The sequence below is a fragment of the Natator depressus genome, chromosome 1, assembly GCF_965152275.1.
Source record: "Natator depressus isolate rNatDep1 chromosome 1, rNatDep2.hap1, whole genome shotgun sequence".
NCBI classification, from domain to species: Eukaryota; Metazoa; Chordata; order Testudines; family Cheloniidae; genus Natator; species Natator depressus.
The window spans coordinates 145,306,540-145,329,502 of record NC_134234.1 but is presented as its reverse complement, the minus strand read 5'-3'; the positions used below and the strand labels follow the sequence as shown (position 1 = coordinate 145,329,502).

At 40.9% G+C, this 22,963-nt stretch overlaps 1 protein-coding gene across 3 annotated transcripts in view; it reads right to left on the bottom strand.

Annotated features, from left to right (window-relative positions):
• Positions 1 to 22,728, bottom strand: part of GK (glycerol kinase) — a 43,638-nt gene extending 20,910 nt beyond the window's left edge. For 2 of the 3 annotated variants that reach the window (XM_074968420.1, XM_074968439.1), the window contains exons 1-12: positions 22,517 to 22,728; positions 14,428 to 14,501; positions 13,527 to 13,633; positions 12,930 to 13,007; positions 11,863 to 11,942; positions 10,920 to 11,057; positions 10,228 to 10,337; positions 9,488 to 9,554; positions 8,342 to 8,359; positions 6,417 to 6,452; positions 5,360 to 5,427; positions 1,007 to 1,049 (exon numbers count right to left, since the gene is read on the bottom strand). In XM_074968420.1, coding sequence (XP_074824521.1) covers positions 1,007 to 1,049; positions 5,360 to 5,427; positions 6,417 to 6,452; positions 8,342 to 8,359; positions 9,488 to 9,554; positions 10,228 to 10,337; positions 10,920 to 11,057; positions 11,863 to 11,942; positions 12,930 to 13,007; positions 13,527 to 13,633; positions 14,428 to 14,501; positions 22,517 to 22,594 — 897 coding nt within the window. In that variant the 5' untranslated portion in view covers positions 22,595 to 22,728. The remainder of the gene's footprint in view (positions 1 to 1,006; positions 1,050 to 5,359; positions 5,428 to 6,416; positions 6,453 to 8,341; positions 8,360 to 9,487; positions 9,555 to 10,227; positions 10,338 to 10,919; positions 11,058 to 11,862; positions 11,943 to 12,929; positions 13,008 to 13,526; positions 13,634 to 14,427; positions 14,502 to 22,516) is intronic. The other variant, XM_074968429.1, reaches the window with a different exon arrangement.
• Between the last annotated feature and the right edge of the window lie 235 nt (positions 22,729 to 22,963).

Genomic DNA, 22,963 nt, shown 5'->3' with positions numbered 1-22,963 from the left:
AAAATACTGTAAAATAGTCAAATTAGAAGGAGAGGTCCTTATTTATAAAGAGTAAAGGAGAAAAAACAAATTCTTTAGTATAACAGGTGAGTAAGTTTAGAAACTAAATTAGCCAATGTTTTAGCACAGATCCCAATCCGCAACCCATGGAAACTTGTTGATTCTGCTTATTTCCAGAAGCTTCCAGGGTCTTCACTGCAAAGAAGAACCCGGAGGCTTGCAGAAGCAGCTGGTAACAAGGAGCAGACTCAAGCTTAGCTATCTCTAGACTGGAGCTGCTAGGCAAGAAAGAAATTTCCAAGAAAACAGAAGGAAGGCAATGGAAGTAGTCAAATAGTATTGCTAAGGGACTAGAAGAGGAGCAGACGGCTAGGTGAACAGGGAATCAACAGGCAGAAAAATGTTTAGGTGAGGCAGAAAAGCATATGCAAAAGAACAGGGTGAGATTATGAAAGTTTGTCATTTCCCTTTTTAGCAAGTTAGGAGCCAGGAAATGGAGCTTTGCCAAGCCACAGGTTGAATGAAATGTTGCTTCCTAGTCTTGTAGATTAGAAGATGCCCCTTTTCCCGCATCTGTAGGAACTATATTAGCAACTTTAAGTGGAATAAGAAAAACTAGTTTTAAAAGTGGTACTTTGCAGAAGTTATTTTAAATGACTGATGCTTAACAAGACAGTACATGAGCACAAGTGAGCTAGTTTCCTTTTTGACCTTTCGTATTTTCAATTGTCTGCTATTAACATTTGTTCTACATTATAAAATATAAGATAACTTTGCTTAATCCTGTGTTCATTATACACTTTATGACCTTGCACCAAAAGAAAAAAAAAAAAACACATTCCAAAATATTATAGGGGGATGAGGAGGAAGTGAAGTGACTCACGTGATACATTTTCCTATTGAGTATGAAGGGTTTATGGAACAAGATCTGCTTATTTAGCAAGAGAAGCAACTTAATTGAAAAATGCATACTCCTAGCAAGCTATTTCTAATTCAAGCAACCAACCTTTTGACCTGTATTGCAAAGCAAGAAACATCCTGTTCCATACCTGTAGTGGAAAAAGACATAAGGTAGTAATTTATAAAAAGAAAATGAAGAACCAGGAACAGAAGACAGACATCTGTGACATTCATTTATCACAGAGTTATGGGCATGTCATGATAAGGCAACTTAATATAGCAAAACATCACCACCACCTTACAATTAGACTAGGAGTAATTTATAAAATGAGCTTCGTATAAATCTTAGTTGAATTATGTCTCCAACTTTCAAGTGAGCAATTAAGGAAGAAGGGCAGTTTCCAGAGCTTGTAATAGGATGAGTAATTTTAAGACTATAACTACAAGACAGGGTGGATAAAAATCAATGATTTTTAAAAAAATCATTTTATTTAAATTGGATTTTTTTGATAAAATGCTTTTTGGAGGACAAAACCTAAGACAGTTTTAATTAAGATACATTATAGCTCAAAGATCTCTCATCATGGAAGAGGGATTATAAATTCTAATTCTCTAGTATGAGACAATATATTCATGTAATGTTTTGTAATGAGTTCCATTAGTTCATGGATTAAGGACCCAATTTTATGGTGTTCCACAGGCTTCTGTATAGATTTAGGTTAATCTTTCTATCTACCCAATGGGACTCAATGCTCAATCTAGAACAGGGATTGGCAACCTTTGGCACACAACACGCCAGACTAAGTCCCCTGGTGGGCCAAGCCAGTTTGTTTACCTGCTGCGTCCGCAGGTTCGGCCGACTGCAGCTCCCACTGGCCACGGTTTGCCTCTCCAGGCCACTGGGGGCTGCAGGAAGTGGTGCCAGCACATCCCTCTGCCCGCGCCACTTCCCAATTGGCCTGGAGCGGCAAACCATGGCCAGTGGGAGCTGCAGCTGGCCGAATCTGCAGACGCGGCAGGTAAACAAACCGGCCCGGCCCGCCAGGGGGCTTAGCCTGGCATGCCGTGTGCCAAAGGTTGCTGACCCCTGATCTAGAAGATACCATCCGAGATGCTTAGTTTTGTAGTTCTCAAACTGTCCATTTGTGTTTCCAGAGGTAACATGCTTGTTAACAGCAAAAAATGTTTTTAAATAAAATAAACACACAGACCTCAACCCTATTGTCCCGCTGCAAATTTGTGTACACAGAGTCAATCCCCTACCGCTCTAAAAGTGCAAAGTTTCAAAAAATTCAAGATTGTTGGGGGTGGAATAGATCTGGACAAAGAAGAAGTCTTGAGATAAATGTGAGAGACATATGCTTGTTTTGTTAAAATATTATATGTTTGCTGTTGAAGAAAAAAAATTCAGAATACTTAACATTATTGTTTCAGTTAAATAAAACAATTTAAATGTCTGTCTGGTGATGTTCTCCTCCTAATACAGCATGGCAAGAAAATCCTCCAAATATTAATGATTAGCCTGTTGAATTGGAGATAGTTCACCTCCCAATAACTTCATAAATATCTGCTTCAATTACCTTTGGTAAAGGAAATAACCAAATAATAATTCATTTTCTGATATAGCTATAAAACTAATCTGAAAAGTTTTCAAAATAAATCACTGGTTAAAAATGTATAGTGTGTACCTTCTGAAAATGAAACCTACATCTATCTCTGAGTTGAGAAGAATAATATGTATTAAGGTTATAACAACCAACAAGAATGCACTTTTATGTAGAAAACCATGATTAAATCAAGTCTTTCTGACTAGTGATTTAAATCATGATTTAAATCAAATCCACCCTGCTACAAGAGACTTTCACTAGAGAGAGAACATTTTCAGAAACACCACACAATGGGAGTGGCACATTTTCAAATTCTCTACGAAAGCATGAAGCTGACAAACATGTTTATAAAAAAACCCTTCAGATAAACTACAGTAGGTTTTCATAATATGTAATTAAAAACAGTGAGAAATTCCTTTGTAACAAACATGCAGGCAACAGGTTAGCTTAAAATAGTAATGCATGAAGTATTTCAGAGGTATATTTTGACAAAACAATTGATATATATACACACACACACACGAGATAAGTAAAATGCATCCAGAAAATAAAATATTACTTTTTAGTCTCTGCATTTGTAAAAAAGCTCTTACAGGTTAAAAAATTCTCATGTCAGTTACGTAGATCATTGTGTGTTCCAGTAAAGCAGAAGAGAGTTAAATGGTAACTTAGAGTATAACAGATGGTAAAAGGATATTGAGCAAAATGCAACTAGCAATGACCACACTTTCTTATATTGTGTGAAAAACCTATTTTGCATTAGGAGGCTGGCTCAGGACTGTACTCAGAGCAGCTAGCCCAAGTGGCTGTCCACAGATACACTGCTATTTTGAGGGGGAATCTGAGCTCCTCTGCCTGACCCACTTTGTGAGTCGGGAGATGAAGTGGCCTCTGCCCAGCTACTGAATCTGACCCTTTCCACACCCGTGTGAGCAGAGATCTAGTGGGCTAGTCCTCCTGAGGGTGTCTGAGCCCCGGTGTCTGAGCCCACCTGCATGTGAGTAGGGATATGTGGGAGGCTTATCCCTCTAGGAATCTGTCTCTATCCTCCCCACCCACCAATGTCAGACTGGATGTGAGGAAGCCCTGCCGCTCTGGGTGGAGTAAACTTAGAACAAGCATGCTTGGAGAATGCATCAAGACAACACTACTGAGACTGGGGTGAGGATATATGCATATCATAGGCTCCCTTGCATTGTGGAGGGGGATGGTAACACTCATATGAGTACATATGTCTCCAAGCTGTATTGCTGTAGGCTATATTCATCTCCATGGGGTATTCTCATTCAGCTAAGAACATCTAATTGAAATGAAAGGGCCACTTCACACCACTGAGCCTCCTATGCTGCAGTTGGATGTGTAGACCCCCCAGTGGCTGGGACTCAGACTATTCTTGGCTCCGTCATTGGCCTGCTGGGTGACTGTGGCCAAGTCAGGTCATCTCTGTGTCTCAGTTTCCCCTATAGTTTCATCTATACAAGGAGAAAAATAGCTTTCCCTCGAGATCTACTGACAAAAAGCGTTTGTAAGTGCGAACACTTATTACCTCTCCACAGACGTGTCTGAACCGCATACTGATGTGATAATTACAGATGCCTATCAACATTTTTCTTTTAAAAACGAAAAAAACAAAACCAAACCCTACGAAAACCAACAGCAAAAAGCTTCATTAACTTAGAGTGAAGATTGCCCAAACATAGCTTGTGCTCCTCCAGAGTGTCTAAGTCAGCAGAACTCAAACTTGTGGGAAACAGGAAATACTGAGTTAAGGTAAATGTCCATGCAACTTTAACTCTGTCCCCTTGGAGCAGTCAATAACCACTGGGAATTATCTGCATTCGCTGTGTTAGATGTAGCTGACTAAATGGTTGAGGAATAAGCTGGAGTGCCTCTAAAGAGATGGGATTGCAATTTGTGGTGATCGGGGCTATGGCCCTCGGAGGGTATGTGAGCGAGCCCCTTCTCTGATCCCTGTGTGTAAGAGTCAAAAGGAAAAAGCGACACACATGCGGCAGCAAGAGGTTCATGGTCAACTGGCAGAGGGGTGTACATATTGGGATCCTATAGGTTAGATATATGCACAATTATATTTACCAGAAGGCAGCATGTGAGGTATCTACCAAGAACCAGTCGCCAACTGGTTTCATAATCATTGCAAAAATATATGTGTATATGTAATGTTGAGGGAATTATGTATCTGTATTGAAAATTATGTTCTTAAGGTATGAGAGCTAAGGTACGTCCCCAGAAGGGGATAAACATGCAGCCACACTAGCAGAGCATGGGGAGGTCTTGCCAGGGGGACAGTTTGCAGTTAGGTGGGAGATAAGAGTAGTCTGAGAGTATAATGATGGGTAAAGCGAAGGCCAGTATTTGATGGTATTGTATCCATAAGGATGAAGGGGTTGAAGGACTTTAGTAGGCATGGTGGTCTTTCTGTAGAGTAGGCTAAGCGTGAGTGTAGAGCAGGCATAGGTCGCTCCTGTTCAGTACAGGGCAAAAAGCAAAGTGCAAATACATGGGCTTACTGGGGCATCACTCAAAGAGGGCAGAGTTAAGGCTGAATGGGCATGTACTTTAACTAAATATTTCCTGGTTTTCACAAGTATGAGTTTTGCTGAAGTAGACATTCTGGAAGAGCACGAGCTATTGCCAGGCAACCTTAACAGAATTGATTTTTTTTGCCATTTAATATCTTTTTTTTAAAAAAGAAGGAATTGCAGCCACTCGTGTTCACAAACTGTTAGTGTTTAGCCTTTATAACCTTATCCAGCTTTCCCCCACACCCCCTACATTCAGGGCTAGACAAAGATGATCTAATATTTGCTTTCAATATTGTTGTGCTAACTTACGTATTTTTTGCTTGTCCATCCTTGAAACACATTTGTCCAACTAGAGCAGCCGACTGGTCACCCAGGCACTGAAAGGATAGACATGTTCTTAGCAAAGAAGTGCATATGAATCACTGTGTAACAACAATAACCTTAAATCAATTTCTTCTAGGCTTATAATCCCAATTTGGGTCAACTGTGTACACTGTAAATGAGAAGGTAGTGAACACAAGTACAGCCTTCATGTATATTCATTCCTTCTCCCCTCTACTGAAACCACCAACAAAAAGTGCCAATTAGTACCACCAGCTATGGTAACAATTAATTTAGCAAGTGTGATCAAGTGCAATATCTGCATGTGTTTGACATTACTGGTTAAATTCTCAGCTCACTTCAAGATTTGTACATGTAGATCTGGTTGTTATATGGCTAGCTTTCATTTTCTGATGAGTTATCCATTTATGATGTTTACTTACTGTGAAGTGTCCTAGATTTCCATGGGACTATTTGTGAGAGTTAAATTGCTAACATCCAGTAGAACCTCAGAGTTCTGAATACCTCAGGGGATGGAGGTTTTATGTAACTCTGAAATGTTCATAACTCTGAACAAGACATTATGGATGTTCTTTCAAAAGTTTACAGCTGAACATTGACTTAATACAGCTTTGAAACTTTACTATGCAGAAGAAAAAATGCTGTTTCCACACCCCCCTTTTCCCTGTAGTTTATGTTAAACACAGTACTGTACTGTATTTGCTTTTTTGGGGGGGTGAGGGTGTCTCTGCTGCTGCCTGATTATGTACTTCTGGTTCCAAATGAGGTATATGGTTGACTGGTCAGTTCGTACTTCTGGTGTTCGTAACTGAGGTTTTACTGTACTTGTTTGCATGATCAGGCCTTAATTAATAATAGTCTTCATTATTAGTGTAAGTATACTGTACTTGCTTAAAATGAAAATTGTTGCAAATACAACTTGATTTTCTAAAATAATTAGTTTATTTTTAAGTTATATCCGGTGAGGGTCTCTCCAGGCAGACCCAAGTCCTCATGCCAGAATTCAAATTGGAAAAGAACTCACCCCAGAAATTGGCACACCTGTCAGGGCTCCAGATTTCTGACAAAAATACAGAAAGACAAACTTCAGTCTATTTCACACTGCTTGCTTAATTATTGTAACATTTAAGCAATGAAGGAAAGACACTCTTCAGTTTTTAATGGAGATATGCATGCTTCAGGTGTGGACAGAAACAGTTGCAGAAAAGAGTCCTCATACCAGAATTGGTAGTAACTTAAAAAACAAGGCATGACACTGCCATTTCAAAAGACTGCCTTTAAAAATTAAAAAAAATAAAATAAAGGTAGCATTTAAAAGGAAAACTGTGCTTTGATGAAAGTTTCAACAATACGGAAAAGTTGCTTCTTGGCACAAGCTAGATATTACGTTGAAGAAGCCAGCTTGTAACAACACTTTTCCTTTCATTCAGAGGCGCTCCGCAAAAACATTGTAAACTCTTTCTACTTGTTTGTGTTTTTACACTTTTTCATTTTACTATCAATGCCATATGGTGTAACAACTGTCATTGATAAAAATGGCATTTATAGATCAGTCTGCTGACTAATTTTGAGATAAAGATCTTTCCACTCTCAGGAACCCATAAAGTGTCACTGAGCGCTACATTACTTGGTCCAGCTCCCATTGACTTCACTTTATATCACAATGACATCTCTTCAAAGCTACTCCAACTTATTCCTCCACCAGTCAGTTACATCTAACACAGTAACGCAGATAATTCCCGTTGGCTATTGTCACCAGAAAATAGCCTTCTCAGGGAATCTCTACACTACAGTAGCAACTGTACCATTGTTGCATAGATATTTTCTACAATCGACAGAAGGCATTTTGCCATCAACGTAGGTAATCCACCTCCCAAAGCAACATTCCCCATGTGGGGAGGTGGGGTAACTGGCTTCCTCCCCTCCGTAGAATACAAGAGAGAAGCACTGAGGCAGAGTGATGCCTTCCAGTTAAGGGACAGAGCAGGTCCTAGTGCTTACAGGAGGAATTTGGATTGCTACAGCAGCTTGGTTTGAATTCTTGTGTGAATAGGACCTCTGCTTAATCCATCAAATCAGGTCTAAGATCAAAACAACAAACAGCAAGATTCATGCATTTACTCCATAGCCTAAGATAGAGGAATCCAGAATCCAGTTTTAGTTGTTAGTTTTCCATATATAGTTAAAATAAAAAGCAACCTTGTTAAAATAAGAAACAGGCCATCATTTGTGGTATGCTAGCATGTGGCCTGTAACAATAAGGTTCAACTAGATACTATGAACAGGCACTTTCCTATTACAAGTGATTGTGACAAGGTGATTTAACAAGTAAACAACAACAGAGGTCCTATTTTAAGACCACACAGTGTTTTCAATCTAAGCAGCACTTCACAAAAACAACCATGCGCTAGAAAGATTCTTCAGCTGTATTCCTGTAAATGACTACAGGCATCACCAGGAATCAGTCCTACTTAAAATATCCTTTGCTTTTATTAACTAGTAGGTTCTTTCTTGAACTGTGACCATACATTTTCATTGAGGTCATGCATAAGACATGACAGTGCATTTCCAATTAGGAAATCTCAGTAGTTTCCACAAACTCTCATTTTAACTGATTGGGCTTTTTGATAGTTTTATATTAAAATTTATTTAAACAAACATTACAAACCTTATTTCTATTGCACTGAAATACCATGTGTTGTTCTCACTACAAAGCCAGACATACCTGTTTCTCTTTATAAATATGAAATTGTCAAGTCTTCGAAATTTATGCAAACGTACTAGTAACACTGGCCACTTAACTGCAATGTCTCAATCTGGAGACGCTAGCTGGATCTGCTAGTTTTACAAATGTTATGTTGCATGCCTCTAAGTAAATGGAAATGCACTGTATCTGAACAGAATGGATGAGACAAACTTGTGGACAGCCTAATGAATGTCTCTACTCACCAGGCTAGGGCACATTTTCTATAGTCAGCAAGAAAATAATAATAATAGGTAGGAAGGAGAAAGACAAAAAAAGTTCATAATCAGCTATCCTGTCTCATTTCCCATGAACGGCTTTATCTCTTCTTCCAGTTGCTGCATTGGTTCAAGTCAGAATAAAATTCACTCTGATCTAATCCCTTCAAATTAGTAGACGCCAACTAAGATTCCTAGTAGCAAGCACATTTAGAACCTGGTTAAAAAAATAAAAAAATAAAAAGCTACAAGTTGGGGGTTTGTTTTGTTTTGTTTTTTTTTAAATTAAGAGCAATCCAGAATCTTTCTGGAGTTAACATAAAAGGACACCCTTTAAAGCAAAATAAGTTCCAAATAGGTAAACAGGATCCTGTCCTGCAGCCTTCATCCAGCCATGAAGTTCTGTTACTAAGTTCCACCTCTTTTCAACTGCATGAACACAGTTCAGCAATCACTCCTGGGGAAAGTCTCTGCAGGTGCTCCAAAAGCACTGTTTGATTACAAACACATCAGCAATGCTCCAACATGTTTTTGTAACAAACTTTACTGACACACAAGCAACTAGAATTTACTTCTCAAAAGGAGGAAATACAAGATGGAATCTGCATTTCTTCCAACTCCCACAGAACCCTACCAAATCCTTTACTCAATCCCACAGGGATGCAACGCTGAATGGGATTTACCCAGCATTCCTGCCACCAGGAAGACTCACATGGAAGCTGCCCATGGGAGTTTTGGCTGTTCTAGGAGCACTGGATGGTGGCCCCAGGAAGGGCACTATTTGAAGCTATTACTTTTAATCTGCTGCTTATAGATTAATTCACCAGCTACTTATCAAAATTGAATAAGTACTTCGCAATAAGAATCAGATATTTACTAGTCTCAAAAAAACCCTTTCCAACTGAGTTTTACTAGTTTGACACTCATCAAGAGTGCTGTTATCTGCAAAGTTATCTTAATTTAACATACATACTATTAAAAAGGCTAACAGATGCTGACATTGGATTCATACCGTTTGATAAAGCAACCCACATTGTTCTAGAAAACTAGAGAGCCATTAGCTTGCTTTTAATCAGTGTAAAGTCTTTCAATCCACCCCCCTGCCCCAATAGCTATATCTTTGAGAAAACATACCATCAAACCATAAATCTCAGAGGAACTCCGCACTTTTGGAAGTATTTCCATAGGAACATCAAAAAAACTGAAAAAAAAAATATTTTGCATTTAGTTATGCTAGGGAAATTATTTACACATTTTCTACTTTGAGACAAATTAAACATAATATAAAGGGAACTTTGATGGCCATATCTCAGATCATGACCTAATGTCTTTCCTAGTAAGATGTGGGAGGGCATTGGAATGTTTGAGTTACGAAGCAATATTTGCTTTGTTGAGCATTTTATGGACAGATCCAACTCCATTTTTGTATTTGGAAAATCATTCCTATTTTGAAATAAAATAAAGTGAATACATGCTAGGAAATCAAAGAATTTAAGTGTAAATTTAAAGCAATGAGACTACCATTTTGCACTATACTTGTGAAACATGCTGAAGGAGTAGTTGGGTAACTCAGAAATTAAAGGCAAACTATTAATATTTAAATCACTTCTGTGTACCAGGTTTTCAATCTAGAAAGACACTAAGATCTGGCCTTTTCATTAATCCAAACAGTAGTTATGTAGCTATTTAGAGAGAATAAACCCTAATTGTTATATCCATAATAAATGCAACTAATCGCTCTTCTTGGTCACAAATGTGACCAGACAAGCATTGATGGAAGATTCTTACTTTGAAAAGCACAATTAGTGTCTGTCTTTACACATCATTGTGTAATACAGCTATTTCAACAGATTTAAATGAAAAATTAGACTTACTGGCAGAGTTCAGAATCCCACTCCAAGGAATGAATGTTGAACAACATCGTTCTACTGGCATTGGTGGTATCTGTACAATGAACACCTCCATTCTTCCCACCTGTCAAACTCTGGAAAAAGCAACCAAGAAGATTAGTAAAAAAATAAATAATAATAAAAAATTAGTCAACAGTTCAAACAAAATAATCCAGTTACTAGCCCACCAGTAACTGGTGAAAGTTTGAAAAGCCACAGTTTAATAGTCGGTTTTACACTTAGCAAGAATGAAATCAATACAGTATTTTGAGAAATAGAAATAGTATTTTTGCACCCCTGAGATAAGTTGGAACTTTGATATCTTTGCAATACGTGAATGAAGAGCAAGACCAGGATATCCATAATGGACAGAATATATAATGCATATACACAAAACGGGGATTATGAAAGGTTACCAGTCTAAATTTTATGTAAGTTTTAATTTTTCCTCCACCCATATGTTCTAAGGCAGCAGATATTTTTTTTTTTTTTTTTAAACACGTTTCTTTTTTAAATGTTGCTTGTAGCCACACAAGTACTGAGAAAGTTCCACAACATATATAGTTCTGGTTATGTGACCTCCAGAGAATTCCTTTATCAACAGTTGGTATAGAGGTGGACAATGAAAATCTGTTGTACAAAAAAGTTTTTTTTAAAAAGAACCCCCATACACATACCCATATAAGCCATGAATCAATAGTACCAAACATAGCTCGCCCATCACGAACAGCTTGCCTGATCTCTTCCACGTTGTCTAGGAGCCATCGAAGTTTCACTGCACTGAAATACGTGCTAAGCGGAAGGCCAGTCCTAGTCTGCAAGAGTGAGAGTCATTTAGGACATGCCATGAGTTAATCCCCTCCAGTGACTACTGTACTTGTCTATGAAGTTAGGGAAAGAGAAAGGAAACTCAAGATTCTTTATTTAAACCTTATTTTTCTTCTTTTTTAAAAAAGACCAAGCATTCCCAATACCGTAAAACCCTCACACACGAAAGCCAAAGACCAACATGCTATGAAGGATGATCACAACAACTGATCAGTTTATGGTTCAAAGACCTTCCACGTGGCAACAAGATAAAGGCATATGCAGACATCGTATGCGATAGCTGCTTGGGGTAAGACAGCAAACACTGATGTTGCAATGAGCAACCTGACACTGAAAGGATGAACTTTCAGTTACATTTGTAGCTTTATAGCCAAGCAAGTTGATACGGTGGTTCACTGACCCACTCCTACCAGGTGTGGCTATAGAACAAAGAAGCTGGACATCATTTGGCCAGCATACAGCCACCAGGTTAAAAGCTGAATGTGAAAGGAAAATGGACTGTAGTGAAACCGCTTCTCAACTCTCAAATTAGCCATATTAAATTAATGCTATAAATTAAAAGTTACTCTAATAATTATTTAGTATGACAAACGTAGGATGGGAAAGTGGGTTAAAGACCATATTAACTCCTATTCTAGTGGAAGCCCTAACTCTGAGTTTAGTGGGTTTAAGACAGGCATCTGGTACATAATGCCCAAGACTTCAAATAGAAAATTATTAACACACACAGAGACTATTTGGAAATCTTAATTTAAAGCATTACTAACTGGATATTCTAGAAAAATCCCTTACCTTAAAAAAGGATTTATTTTCCCCTGGAATTATTTTAAGAAGTCTCTCAACTGTTGGCTGGGTTCTCAGGTCAAGCCACACTACAAACCAAAATAGATCACACACACAAAACATTTATAATAATTCAACCACCATTTGCTATTTGTCATAGCCAAAGAACAGCAGAACTGTATAGCTTCTGCTAAAAATTGCTGAAGTCCTTAATGCCAGGAAACTCACACTAAAATATTTTTAGTAAAGAAAAAATTGATAGGAAAAATATTCTTATGCATATTTCTGTATCATTGTAAAAAGGTAGAAGGGACAGGTAACCTCATTCTATTTGCAAGGCTAAGTGGTCTGTGACATCACAATATGACTTTCTACAAAGAGAGGCTACAAAGGATATACTTTGTGTTTCTCAGTCTATTCATGAACAATACAGAGGTCAAACAAGTGAGTGAGTAACCACACTTAATAGTTTACCAGAAGACCAAGGCCACACAACTAGGAAGCTTAAAGTACATACAGTAATAGGTTGATTTACTATTTCTCTGTGAATACTCAACTACAGTAGTAAACAGTGTTAAAGAATTACTGATGCTCAGTTTTACCTAAGATAAAAAGTCTTAAATGTCACACACTTGAACATTAAACACAAAAAGCTACTTGGAAGGAAGAACTTAAATCCCCTCTCTCAAAGCAATGCCAAGTTCAGGTTTCTGAAAGTTCTTAGGGCCCTTCAATTCTACAGCAAAAGACAAGGCAGAACTTCAGACCTCTGACAAACACAAGCTGTGAACATTCTATTTTGCTGAAGCCTGATTAAAAGATTTATTAAGCTAAATTGTGATGTGAGAGAGTATTTAACTAGGATATTTTTCTGTGTAATTGCAGCATCAGTGGTTGCAAACACGCAACTTTTCCGAAAGGCCACCGAAAGTTGTCATCATTATTTGCAGGTTCTAACAAGATTCATATAGGATTTCTAAAAATCTGCAAGTAAAACTGCAGCAAGGCTGTACTGAAAGGAAGAGTATATAAACTTTAAGAAGCCATATACACCAGGCAGGCACTGTGATACGTACCAATAGCATCATATAGAGGTTCTCCAGTTGTCTTGTCCCAAACCACAGTTGTCTCTCTCTGATTGCTGACTCCAATAGCTGGAAAACAAACAAAGGAAGGGGGGGAAAAAGTACACATTAGAGATTTTTAGAGGGCAGGCAAGGAAGAAAAGGAAGTGAAAGGAAAATAAAAACCTTTTGGCTTATGCCTTTTACTTTCTTGGTATACCACTTTTCTCTCATTTCAAAAAATTGAACTCTGCTCTACATCTCTTATTCTTCTGTTTAACTTTCACAAACAGACATGAACAAAGAAACTGAAGTTTTGTAACAGCAGGCACTGCAGTGTAATGTGATCAGTATTTCATCCATTAGCTGCATAACCTCTTTGCAATCCCCGGGGAGAGAATTTTATTTGGTCTATTTGGCAAAACAATGCACGGCTAGTAAGTGTCAGCAATATCTTATTTCCCCAACACGCAGAGCTTTTTTTGACATGGGGCTAAATCCTACTTCCTTTCTAATCACTGGCTTCATTACTGGATGATCTGACCTTCCCCAGTCCCCAAAGCATGTTCTCAAAAGCAACTAGTTACACATAAGAAATTGCAACAATACCTTTTATGTTGGTGATGTCTATGTTTAGCTGGTTCAATTTCTCACATGTTTTCTCCACACATTCATAAACGGATTGCAAGATTTCCTTTGGATCCTGCTCCACCCATCTTTAACAAATATTAGACAGCAATCAAAAAAAAACCAAAACATGAGGCAGATGTTACATTTATGGAGAGCTACATACGAATTCTAAGAGCAGGCCATAAAGTCACATGTTCACAATATTAAAGAGTATCAAAAAGTTAACTCAGCTAGTTTTTCCCTCTAGTCAACTTGCTCTGATTCCATGTCAGAATGACAACCTAATTCTGTATCATATAGAAAGTGTTTGTTTAATCAAGCAAACGAATAGTTTGAATAGTCAGTCTGCATTTTTAGAGAAAAAGTCAATGTGGTATTTCAAAATCTTCTATAGATACATGTATACTGCCTCAGTACAGAGGGGGAAGAGTCTGGAGATAACACCTGGTGAACAGTGTACAGCAAATTTAGAGCTACAGAATAAGTTGTGCAGACTCCATAGGTGAAGCTGGAGAATGTAAAGATAAGCAAGTCAGTCAAGAGAATAAATAGTTTCACCATTTTAAGAAAGCCTGGACAGTGGAAGAAAGAATGGGTGAGTGCCTATTGCGAGGGTTGAACTTTCACAAACATTTTTAGGAATTAATAAGATTTCCATTAGGCCATACAAAGGAGGGAGTTTTTTTGTTTTGTTTTTAAAAAAAGGATCTATTTAATTATTCTTTCCGACCACTCTAAAACATTAGCAACTGATTCCATATTCTTAACAGATTACTCACTGACTTCAAGTGTAATTATGCATACATAGATCCTATTAAATAGGCTTTTGCCACATTGAAAGGTAGACAGAAATGGAATAGAAGATATACAGAGATCATACCCTTCTTTAGGGAATTTCTGTTTTATTTCTACTTGATGGTGACTCAGGAGCTCTGCTGTTTTCGCATTAAAAACCTGCAAACAACAAGGATACAGATTAAATAAATTTATGCCTACAGGATTAAATAAACCATATATGAGGAGACAATAATAAAGTGAAAGTATGTTACATTTCCATTGAGCATAGGGTTGCCAACTTTCTAATCACACCAAACCGAACACCCTTGCCCCGCCCCTTCTTCAAGGCCTTGCCCCCTGCTCACTCCATCCCCCCTCCCTCCGTTGCTCACTCTCCCCCACTCTCACTCGGCTGGGGCAGGGGCTTGGTGTGTGGGAAGAGGTGAGGGCTCTGGTTGGAGGTGTGGACTCTGGGGTTGGGCCAGAAATGAGGGATTCAGGGTGTGGGAGAGGGCTCTGCACTAGGGCCGAGGGGTTTGGAGTGCAGGAGGGGGCTCAGGGCTGAGGCAGGGGTTGAGGTGCAGGCTCCAGCCGGGAGTGTGGGCTTTGGATAGGGCTGGGGAACAGGGGTTTGGGGTGCAGGAAGGGGCACAGGCTCCTGGAGGGACTTTGGGTGCAGGAGGGGGTTCCAACCTGGGGCAGTGGGGTGGGATGCAGTAAGGGCTATGGCTGGGGGTGTGGGCTCTGGGGTGGGGAGGGGAGGAGTGGTTTGGGGTGCAGGAGGGGGAGCAGGGAAGGGGGTTGAGGTGTGGGAGGGGGTGCAGGCTCCAGATGGGCAGCGCTTACCTCAGGCAGATCCTGGAAGCAGCCAGCATGTCCAGCTCCTAGATGAAGGGGCTAGGCAGCTCTACACATTGCCCACACACGCCAGCCCTGCAGCTCCATTGGCTGTGGTTCTCAGGCAATGGGAGCTGTGGAGCCAGTGGTCGGAGCGGGGGCAGTGGGCGGAGCCCCCATGGCTGCCCTTGCGCCTAGGGGCTGGACATGCTGGGTGCTTCCAGGAGCCGTGAAGAGCCAGGGCTGGCAGGGAGCCTGGCTTAGCCCCGCTGCGTCGCCGACTGGACTTTTAATGGTGCTGACCAGAGCACCATTTTTGACCAGCTGTTCTGGTTGAAAACCGGACAACTGGCAACCCTAGTTGAGCAACCTAGGCCTGCGTGTAAAATTACACCAAGTGACATTAGACGTTATAGCTACTTTCTTTATCCCCACCCATGCTTCCAAATCAAGTAGCTAGTCATGAAGGTGGTAAAGTGATTTCATTTCTGTACTGTCCAAAGTGATAAAATTGAGCTCAGAGACTCACTTCTGCTATGATGCCAGAGAACACTGCCACTTGTTAACTTGCCCCTTGCCTAGTAGTTATGTGGCATGCACACCTAGATTACACACAATATACTACGGTTATCTCATCCTTCCTCTTCCCTCTATCTACCCATCTTCTGTTTCATCTACCTGTTCAGTCTTAGCATTAAGCTACACTAAACTCTTCAGGTCAGGAAGGGACTGTCTATACTACATATTTGTACAGTGCCTGGCATCAGAACTTCTAGGTGTTATGACAATATAAATAATCTCTTCCTCAGTGCACCAATCCAGCTTCCATTAATGATTACAAGGGCTTGTGTGTGCACATCAAGAGGAAAGAGATAAGGAGAATTTAAAAAAAAAAAAAAAAAAAAGTCAAAAGCCGAGTAACAAAACCATTTGCTAAGCATTTATTTCACTAAGATCAGGCTACACCTTTTGGCACATTAGCAACATTCAGACACACTCCCAAATGGAGGACAGCATATTCCTGTCTTTCTTTCAGCTATGAAGGATGCTGGCACAAATGGGTGAAGTCACTCAGACAGCTTAATGGCAGCATGTTAAGCCAGGCAAAGCTTTCACTCCCAAGCCAACAAGGGCTGAAGTAGTGGGAAGGCAGCACGCTCATCCCCATTTTGCCAGCCTTGGTGTTGGTTCCCACATAACTATTTACCACCACCAGGACGCTGTCATCAATTGGGACAAATTCTCAATAGAAATCCTCCACCACTGCAATCATCCCTACAGAGAACACCTGCCAGAATACTGACAGAGCACAACTGGGTAAGTGTTCCCTCTGGTCTCCTTAGATGCATTCAGTCTACTTCTAGCACCATCTCAACCAAAACAGCAGACACTGTTTCTACCACAAAGACAGAGATCAAAAACCTGAAGACAAATGAAAACAATCCATTCCTATATAGCAATCCTAACCTCCTAACACATGGAGCAAAACCAAAACATGCTTTAGACACCAGACCAATACTTAACAGAAAAAACAAGCCAGATTGACAAAATCTGTTCTGATATCAGTGATGCAGGTAAGCCAAAAATAAAACCAGGTTTTTGAGACAGTTCCTGTCCCTTCCCCCAATCAGTCTTCCTCCCCCACTGATTCAGATGATCTCAGGCAAGAGCAATCAAAAGTTCATTTTGGCCTGAATGTGCACTTAGCAGCCACATAAAACTTACTACTTGACTTCTGTAGTCATTTTGCAATACACAGACTTATGTGCTCATTCAATTCCCAGCACGCACACATTGAATTCCATTACGATGTTTAGTTACCAAAGGTATAAATAAGAATGGAGAAGCAGCATAAACTAATGTGCTAAGAGTAAGTCAAAATCTTTCTATACAGAAGTGGAAGGTAACAGAGTGTGAGGACAAACTGGTCAGTTGTTTTAGTGCTGTATTTGTCATTTTGCTTACAGAGACTATGGACTTAGTACCTGCAACACTGTTTTGCTTCTCTTGATGCAATACATGGCATTAAATTAAGGCAGGGACTAACATGATATAAGGAAATAGCTTTGGAGCCATTTGCAATGTAATAGGTTACCGTACAGCATGACATTAACATACACCTCTTGCAATGGTATATCGAAAAACAAAACAAAAACAAAGTCAAACATTGACACAATATATCTCGGGGCAAGACAGTTGCCAGCAAAACTTGAGCACTCCTCGGGGCTGCTTTGAGTTATAGCAGTCAGCCCAACGCTGCCAGTGACCATTGTGGCACGCATTACAGCTCTGCCTTCCTGACGGATGCCCTGCACTGGGATTCATGAGAGACCAGCTATTATAACAGCCCAACAGAATGTCTGTGGTGAGGAAATTCTCCCCAACCCCTTGAGGGATTACTTACAGCCTCTACATGTAATTTCAGCTGGACAACAGGATAGAATAGTGTTGCCCAAAAAAAGAGACCAGATTTGGCTCAAGCTAACTGCTTCAGCCAGGAATAACTGACATGCAAACTAAGAGTCAGTCACTTTGAACCTTTGGGTGACTAGGTCATAGATAAGATCAAACGGCCATTTAAAATGCTAGGTTTTGAGATAAAGTTGAGCCCCAGAGTTTGGGAAGTCAGGGGTTAGATTGTACAGGGGACAGTAACAACCATATGCAGAAAAGACTGCTGAATGCCCATCCTGCTATGGAACACCTGATAAAACACTAAATTATTGAAATGCCAATGTAACATCTGCCTGGTGAGTTCTGTAACATCTTTCAAACCAGGATTACAGACTATAACTGAGGAAGGAATTGGAGACAAGAGGAGGGATGCGACACAGGCTGAGCATTGGAAGGATGAGAGGGTGAATATTCCTTGCAGTGAATAAAGTTTATCAGTTTCTAGAATCTACCTACACAGGGCGAGGGAAATCCTTCCCTGAGGAAGTTCCAGTGCAAAAAAATGCTAGTTTGATGATCCCTTGGTGACCTCCAAGATACTTTATATACCTCCGTGCTCTCTTGTATAGCATTGTCTATCTGTAGCTTCTACTTTACTAACACTGAGATTTAATCACAAAAGTCTGGTTAAAGGTGTTGCAAAGCTCTCGTCATGTACAGGTAGTCTTACAACAAATGATTGAAAAATTAAACCAGCATTCTCCCTTAAACAATTTTATTGCATACATCTTTAATTGCATTGACTGTACAGTCAATGCTGCAACAGATTTAATGAAGTCATATTTACAAAAAAAATCTCTAAGGAGTGTCAAGCTATATGTTAGATATGCCATTTCTTTTGTTTTAATGTGATTCTCCCTGTTATTCTGAAAAAGTTTTGTTTTTAAGTTAAACCAGTTTTGTTGGTTTAAGTTGTGCCTTTTGCTGTTTGGCAAAGAAAACAAAACCCTCATAAAAACTTAATCATCAGCCTCTAAAAAGAGGTAGAAAAGGGTGTTTGGAGTCAAACACCTAGGATTTTTGGTAAAAAGGGGAGGGACTAAAAAGTCCCCCCCATAAACTATTGCTTCCAGGGCTGCCACTTGACAGAAACAAAGAAAGTACCTACTGACAAAGAATGAAATAAGTTTAAGGGACAAAAGGTGACAGTCTGCAGTTGTGCAGAATTTTACTTTATTTTTCCTTTTCATAGAATATCAGGGTTGGAAGGGACCTCAGGAGGTCTTCTAGTCCAACCACCTGCTCAAAGCAGGACCAATCCCCAACTAAATCATCCCAGCCAGGACTTCGTTAAGCCTGACCTTAAAAACCTACAACAATCTAGCCAGCTTTCTATCCACCTTATAGTCCATTCATCCAGCCCAAACTACTTTAACTTGCTGGAAAGAATACTGTGGGAGACCGTGTCAAAAGCTTTGCTAAAGTAATTGTCAAGATGTATCACAAGGTACCATCTTAATCCATGTAGGAGCATTTGTTTTGTCTACCTGATTTTTCCACCCATACTTTGAATATCTTTTAGTGGTATCCAGAAGGTTTAAATGCAATGTAGGATTCACACACATTCTTCTCACTCACCCAAGGAAGAGAATCGCACAGCATTTTAACTCCATGACCATATCTTTACTCCTGACAATAGCAAATATCACTTGGAAGTTGCCTAAAATCACGTGGTCAGAGTAATAGTCACACCGCTGCTACAAGTGCTTCTGTATTAATAATAGACATAAGCAAGGTAAGTAACTGTTGCCTCCTACTGAGATGGATGATGCAGACATAAAAAGAAAGAAAAACAGTTGGAAATGATAGGGAAAGACATGCATGAAGATGAAAACAAGCACAGAAGCCAAGACATTAAGGTGGACAGGTAAGAAGAGGCTAGATCTAGTGAAAAAACAGACTAACAGAACACTAGATTTGTAACAGTAGACTGGTACATGAAACATTTCCCTTGTAAAATTGTATGTTCCCTCAGCAAGTCTCCCCCGCCATTTAGTGTTATTTCTATTTTATGCGTATACATTTATTCTGAGCGAATGGTGTGGTAGAGCGTAGGTCCCTCTATACTCTTTTCACAATGTTGGTGTTTATGAGTTAACTCTCTGCTCACTGAGGTAAAAGGAGGTCTCTTGACATTCAAGTTCATGGCACTTTTTATTTTTGTAATATTTCAATCACACCGCTATTTTAAGAAAACAGCTACATTTTGCAATTTTTTAAATTAAAGAATTAGGAGTGGTTGCAGGTTCTACAGCTGCACCTATATATTCCTGGAAATTTACAATCACACTTCTGTTTTTTAAAAATATTTTCCTCTTCTTTGTGTGTTTATAATACAACCAGAAGAGGAAACTAATCTCACAAGGGTGAATGATAGTCTGACTATATACAAAATGCTGTCAAAAGGAGACATTTAAAAACAAAACAAAACAGACTTTCTCCAATCCTTATAGTTAAAGTAACCTGACATGTTACATGTAACTAAAGTTGATTAAAAAAAAGGGGGAGGGGGATTTTGAAGTTGGGAGAGTCTCTTAAGTCTACTCAAAAGGAGCTTTTGCCAAATAAACTTACTGGTACAAATAAAAGCAGATTAACACTTGAAATTAGGTTAAGTTTTTCCATATTTTCATTTTCCTAGTTGGCACATGCAAGGTAGCTGCATGTATTGCCACCACAAGGGACAATCCTCAGCTGCAAGTCTAGAATTCCTTTCCACGCCCAGATTTTATTTTGTCATTTGACAATTCTATAAGGAAAAGGGCAAGGGGAAATAAATTTTCACATCGGTCAAGATGACACTCAATTCCAGACTAGTCTCCCTCTTCAGCAACTCATCTGCATGGAATAGATTCAATGTAGGAATTTTTTTTTTGGCAACCTGCAAGAACAAGAATATTTCCCCCTCCCAGCCCCCCCAGTTTGTATACTCTGTGCATTTGGCAGCACCTTGTATATAGTAAGTTTTAGTCTCTCTGTATGATTAGTTCCCACATTTTTTTTTAGCCTACTATGATCTCTAATAGTCCAACACTCTTCCAGTCTGTTGATCAGAAAAAAAACATTTATAGGCAATTTACATAATTTAAAACTCATTCCTACTCACAAAAATATGCTGAGTCCACAATTTTTGCATAAGATCACCAGTGAGATTCAAGGGAAGCTCTGCATGCAGTGTGATGGTGGGAAGGTTGAATGAAGGTTTATATTATAGCAGCACCCAAATGGCTGGGGCCTCCATTTTGCAATTAAACTAGGTTATTATTAAATAATCCATTAATTTATTTTTACAATTCCCTTCTCTACAATTTAGTTTCACTTTCTGCTCTGGGAAACAAGCTATAATTAATTCTGGGAAATAAGCTGACAACCAATTTCGGAAATCGCCCTCACAAATAACTCACAATTTGGCTTTTTAAATAAAATAAAATAAAATAAAATAAAAGAACCATTACTGGCCTTAAGCTTTGTGCACTAGCTTTCAGAGCAAATATATTTTAGTTAAGCTGTGGTGCATACCAGGGCCTTTAATTATCTTTATCATTTGAGGACCTATCGAAGACCTGTAGACTAAACTTTATGCACTGTGAAAAGTCCATTTAAGTCACTAGAACTTCTCAGTGTGTAAAGTTAAGTGTGTGCTAAGTCTTCGCAGAATTAGGGCCTACCCCTGGCATTAGCAGGAATCATTATTCATATAGGCAGAAACAGGCTTCAGAGTGGCAGTGCAGTTGAGTCACTGTGCTATTTTACACTACACAACATCAGTAACTTTAAGGCAAGCCATGGGACCGGATTCTGTGCGGACACCTGGTTTACACATTTCACATCTACACATGTTGGCTAGGTTCACAGTGGATGTAAGCCACTCCCAAATCAGAAAAGTAACATTTCGTACGTGTCAGCAACAACACAAGGTGCAATGTAGCCATAGATAATCAGAGCCATGGGGAGAATCCTGCAGCCACTGAACTCAGTGGCGAAATACCTAGCGGATTCAACGGTGCGCTGCACACTAAGCCCAGGTCCATGGGACCCAGAGCTGACGTGGTCTCACAGGGCTAAAAACTGCCGTGTAGCCTTCAGGCTAAGGCTGGAGTCCAGACACTGAGACACCTCAAAAAGGGAGGGTCTCAGAGCCCAGGCTCCAGCCCAAGCCTGAATGTCTACACTGCAACGTTTAGCCCCGAAGCCTACGAGTTTAAGTCAATTGACCCAAGCGCTACGGTGGTGTACCAGTGTTTCCAAACCCACGCTTGATCACCCACACAACATTGTGAACCTAGGTTTACAATGGCTAGACCCAGTTCCCACAGTGCTGCTAACTCGGCCATAGTGCACTACGTAGACCTTTCAGAGTAGCAGCCGTGTAAGTCTGGATCCGCAAAAAAGAAAAGGAGGACTTGTGGCACCTTAGTCCTCCTTTTCTTTTTACGTAGACCTTGTAACGCCGGCCTGCAAAGTGACAGGGATTGGACCCAATTCACAAGGGGACTCAGGCTCTGACCCACCCCTAAGCAGGCACCTGGGACTGCAGGTCCGAGTCAGAGTGATTTACGTGCAGATGGCAGGGAGGGCTTGCTGGTCTCTCCAAGGGAGGTCAAACCGGAGTCTGAGCCAGGGCGTGTGGACATACCCAACGAGGCCCGGCTATCACGCCGCCTACCAGAGGGGCTGCTGGCCAGCTCCCCATGCCCACAGGCGGGGCGGTGGGTCTCCGAGCAGAGACCGGTGGGTCTCCCTGGGGGCGGCCCCTGCCACGGGGCCAGAGGCGCACCGGACGCCGCAGCAGCCGCCGCGGGCAGAGCCAGGGGGCACCGGCCGGCCGCGGGCGGCCCCCCGTCCCAGGGCACCGCGCCGCCCCAGCAGCAGGCGGAGCCCGCGTGGGGCGGGTCACTCACCAGGAAGCGCGTGGAGCTGGTGCCCTGGTCGATCGAACCCACCAGCGGCCCCAGCACCACCCGGTGCGACGCAGCCATGGGAGCCGCTCGCGAGCCGCGCGTCTCCTAGGCGACCCTGGCCGCGGACTGGAGGGCAACACGCTCCCCGGCGTCTCCAGCGCCCTCTCTGCCTGCGTACGTAACCGGCTCGTGGCTCCGCTCTTGGCTCCGGGGGCGGGGAGAGGGAAGGGGGCGCCGGCCGACACGCTGCGCCGCCCCGGCCAATCAGCGCGCGGGGCGCGGAGGGGGGCGAGGCGCGGTCAAGGGGGCAACGTTCGAGGCTGAGTCTGCGGCTGGAGGCGGTCACGTGTCGCAGGCGGGCCGCTGGCTCTGCGAGTGGGTTGGGCGGGGTCTCCTGATGGCAGAGCCCAGACGCGGGGAGTCAAATCGTGAACCCCGAGGGAAGGG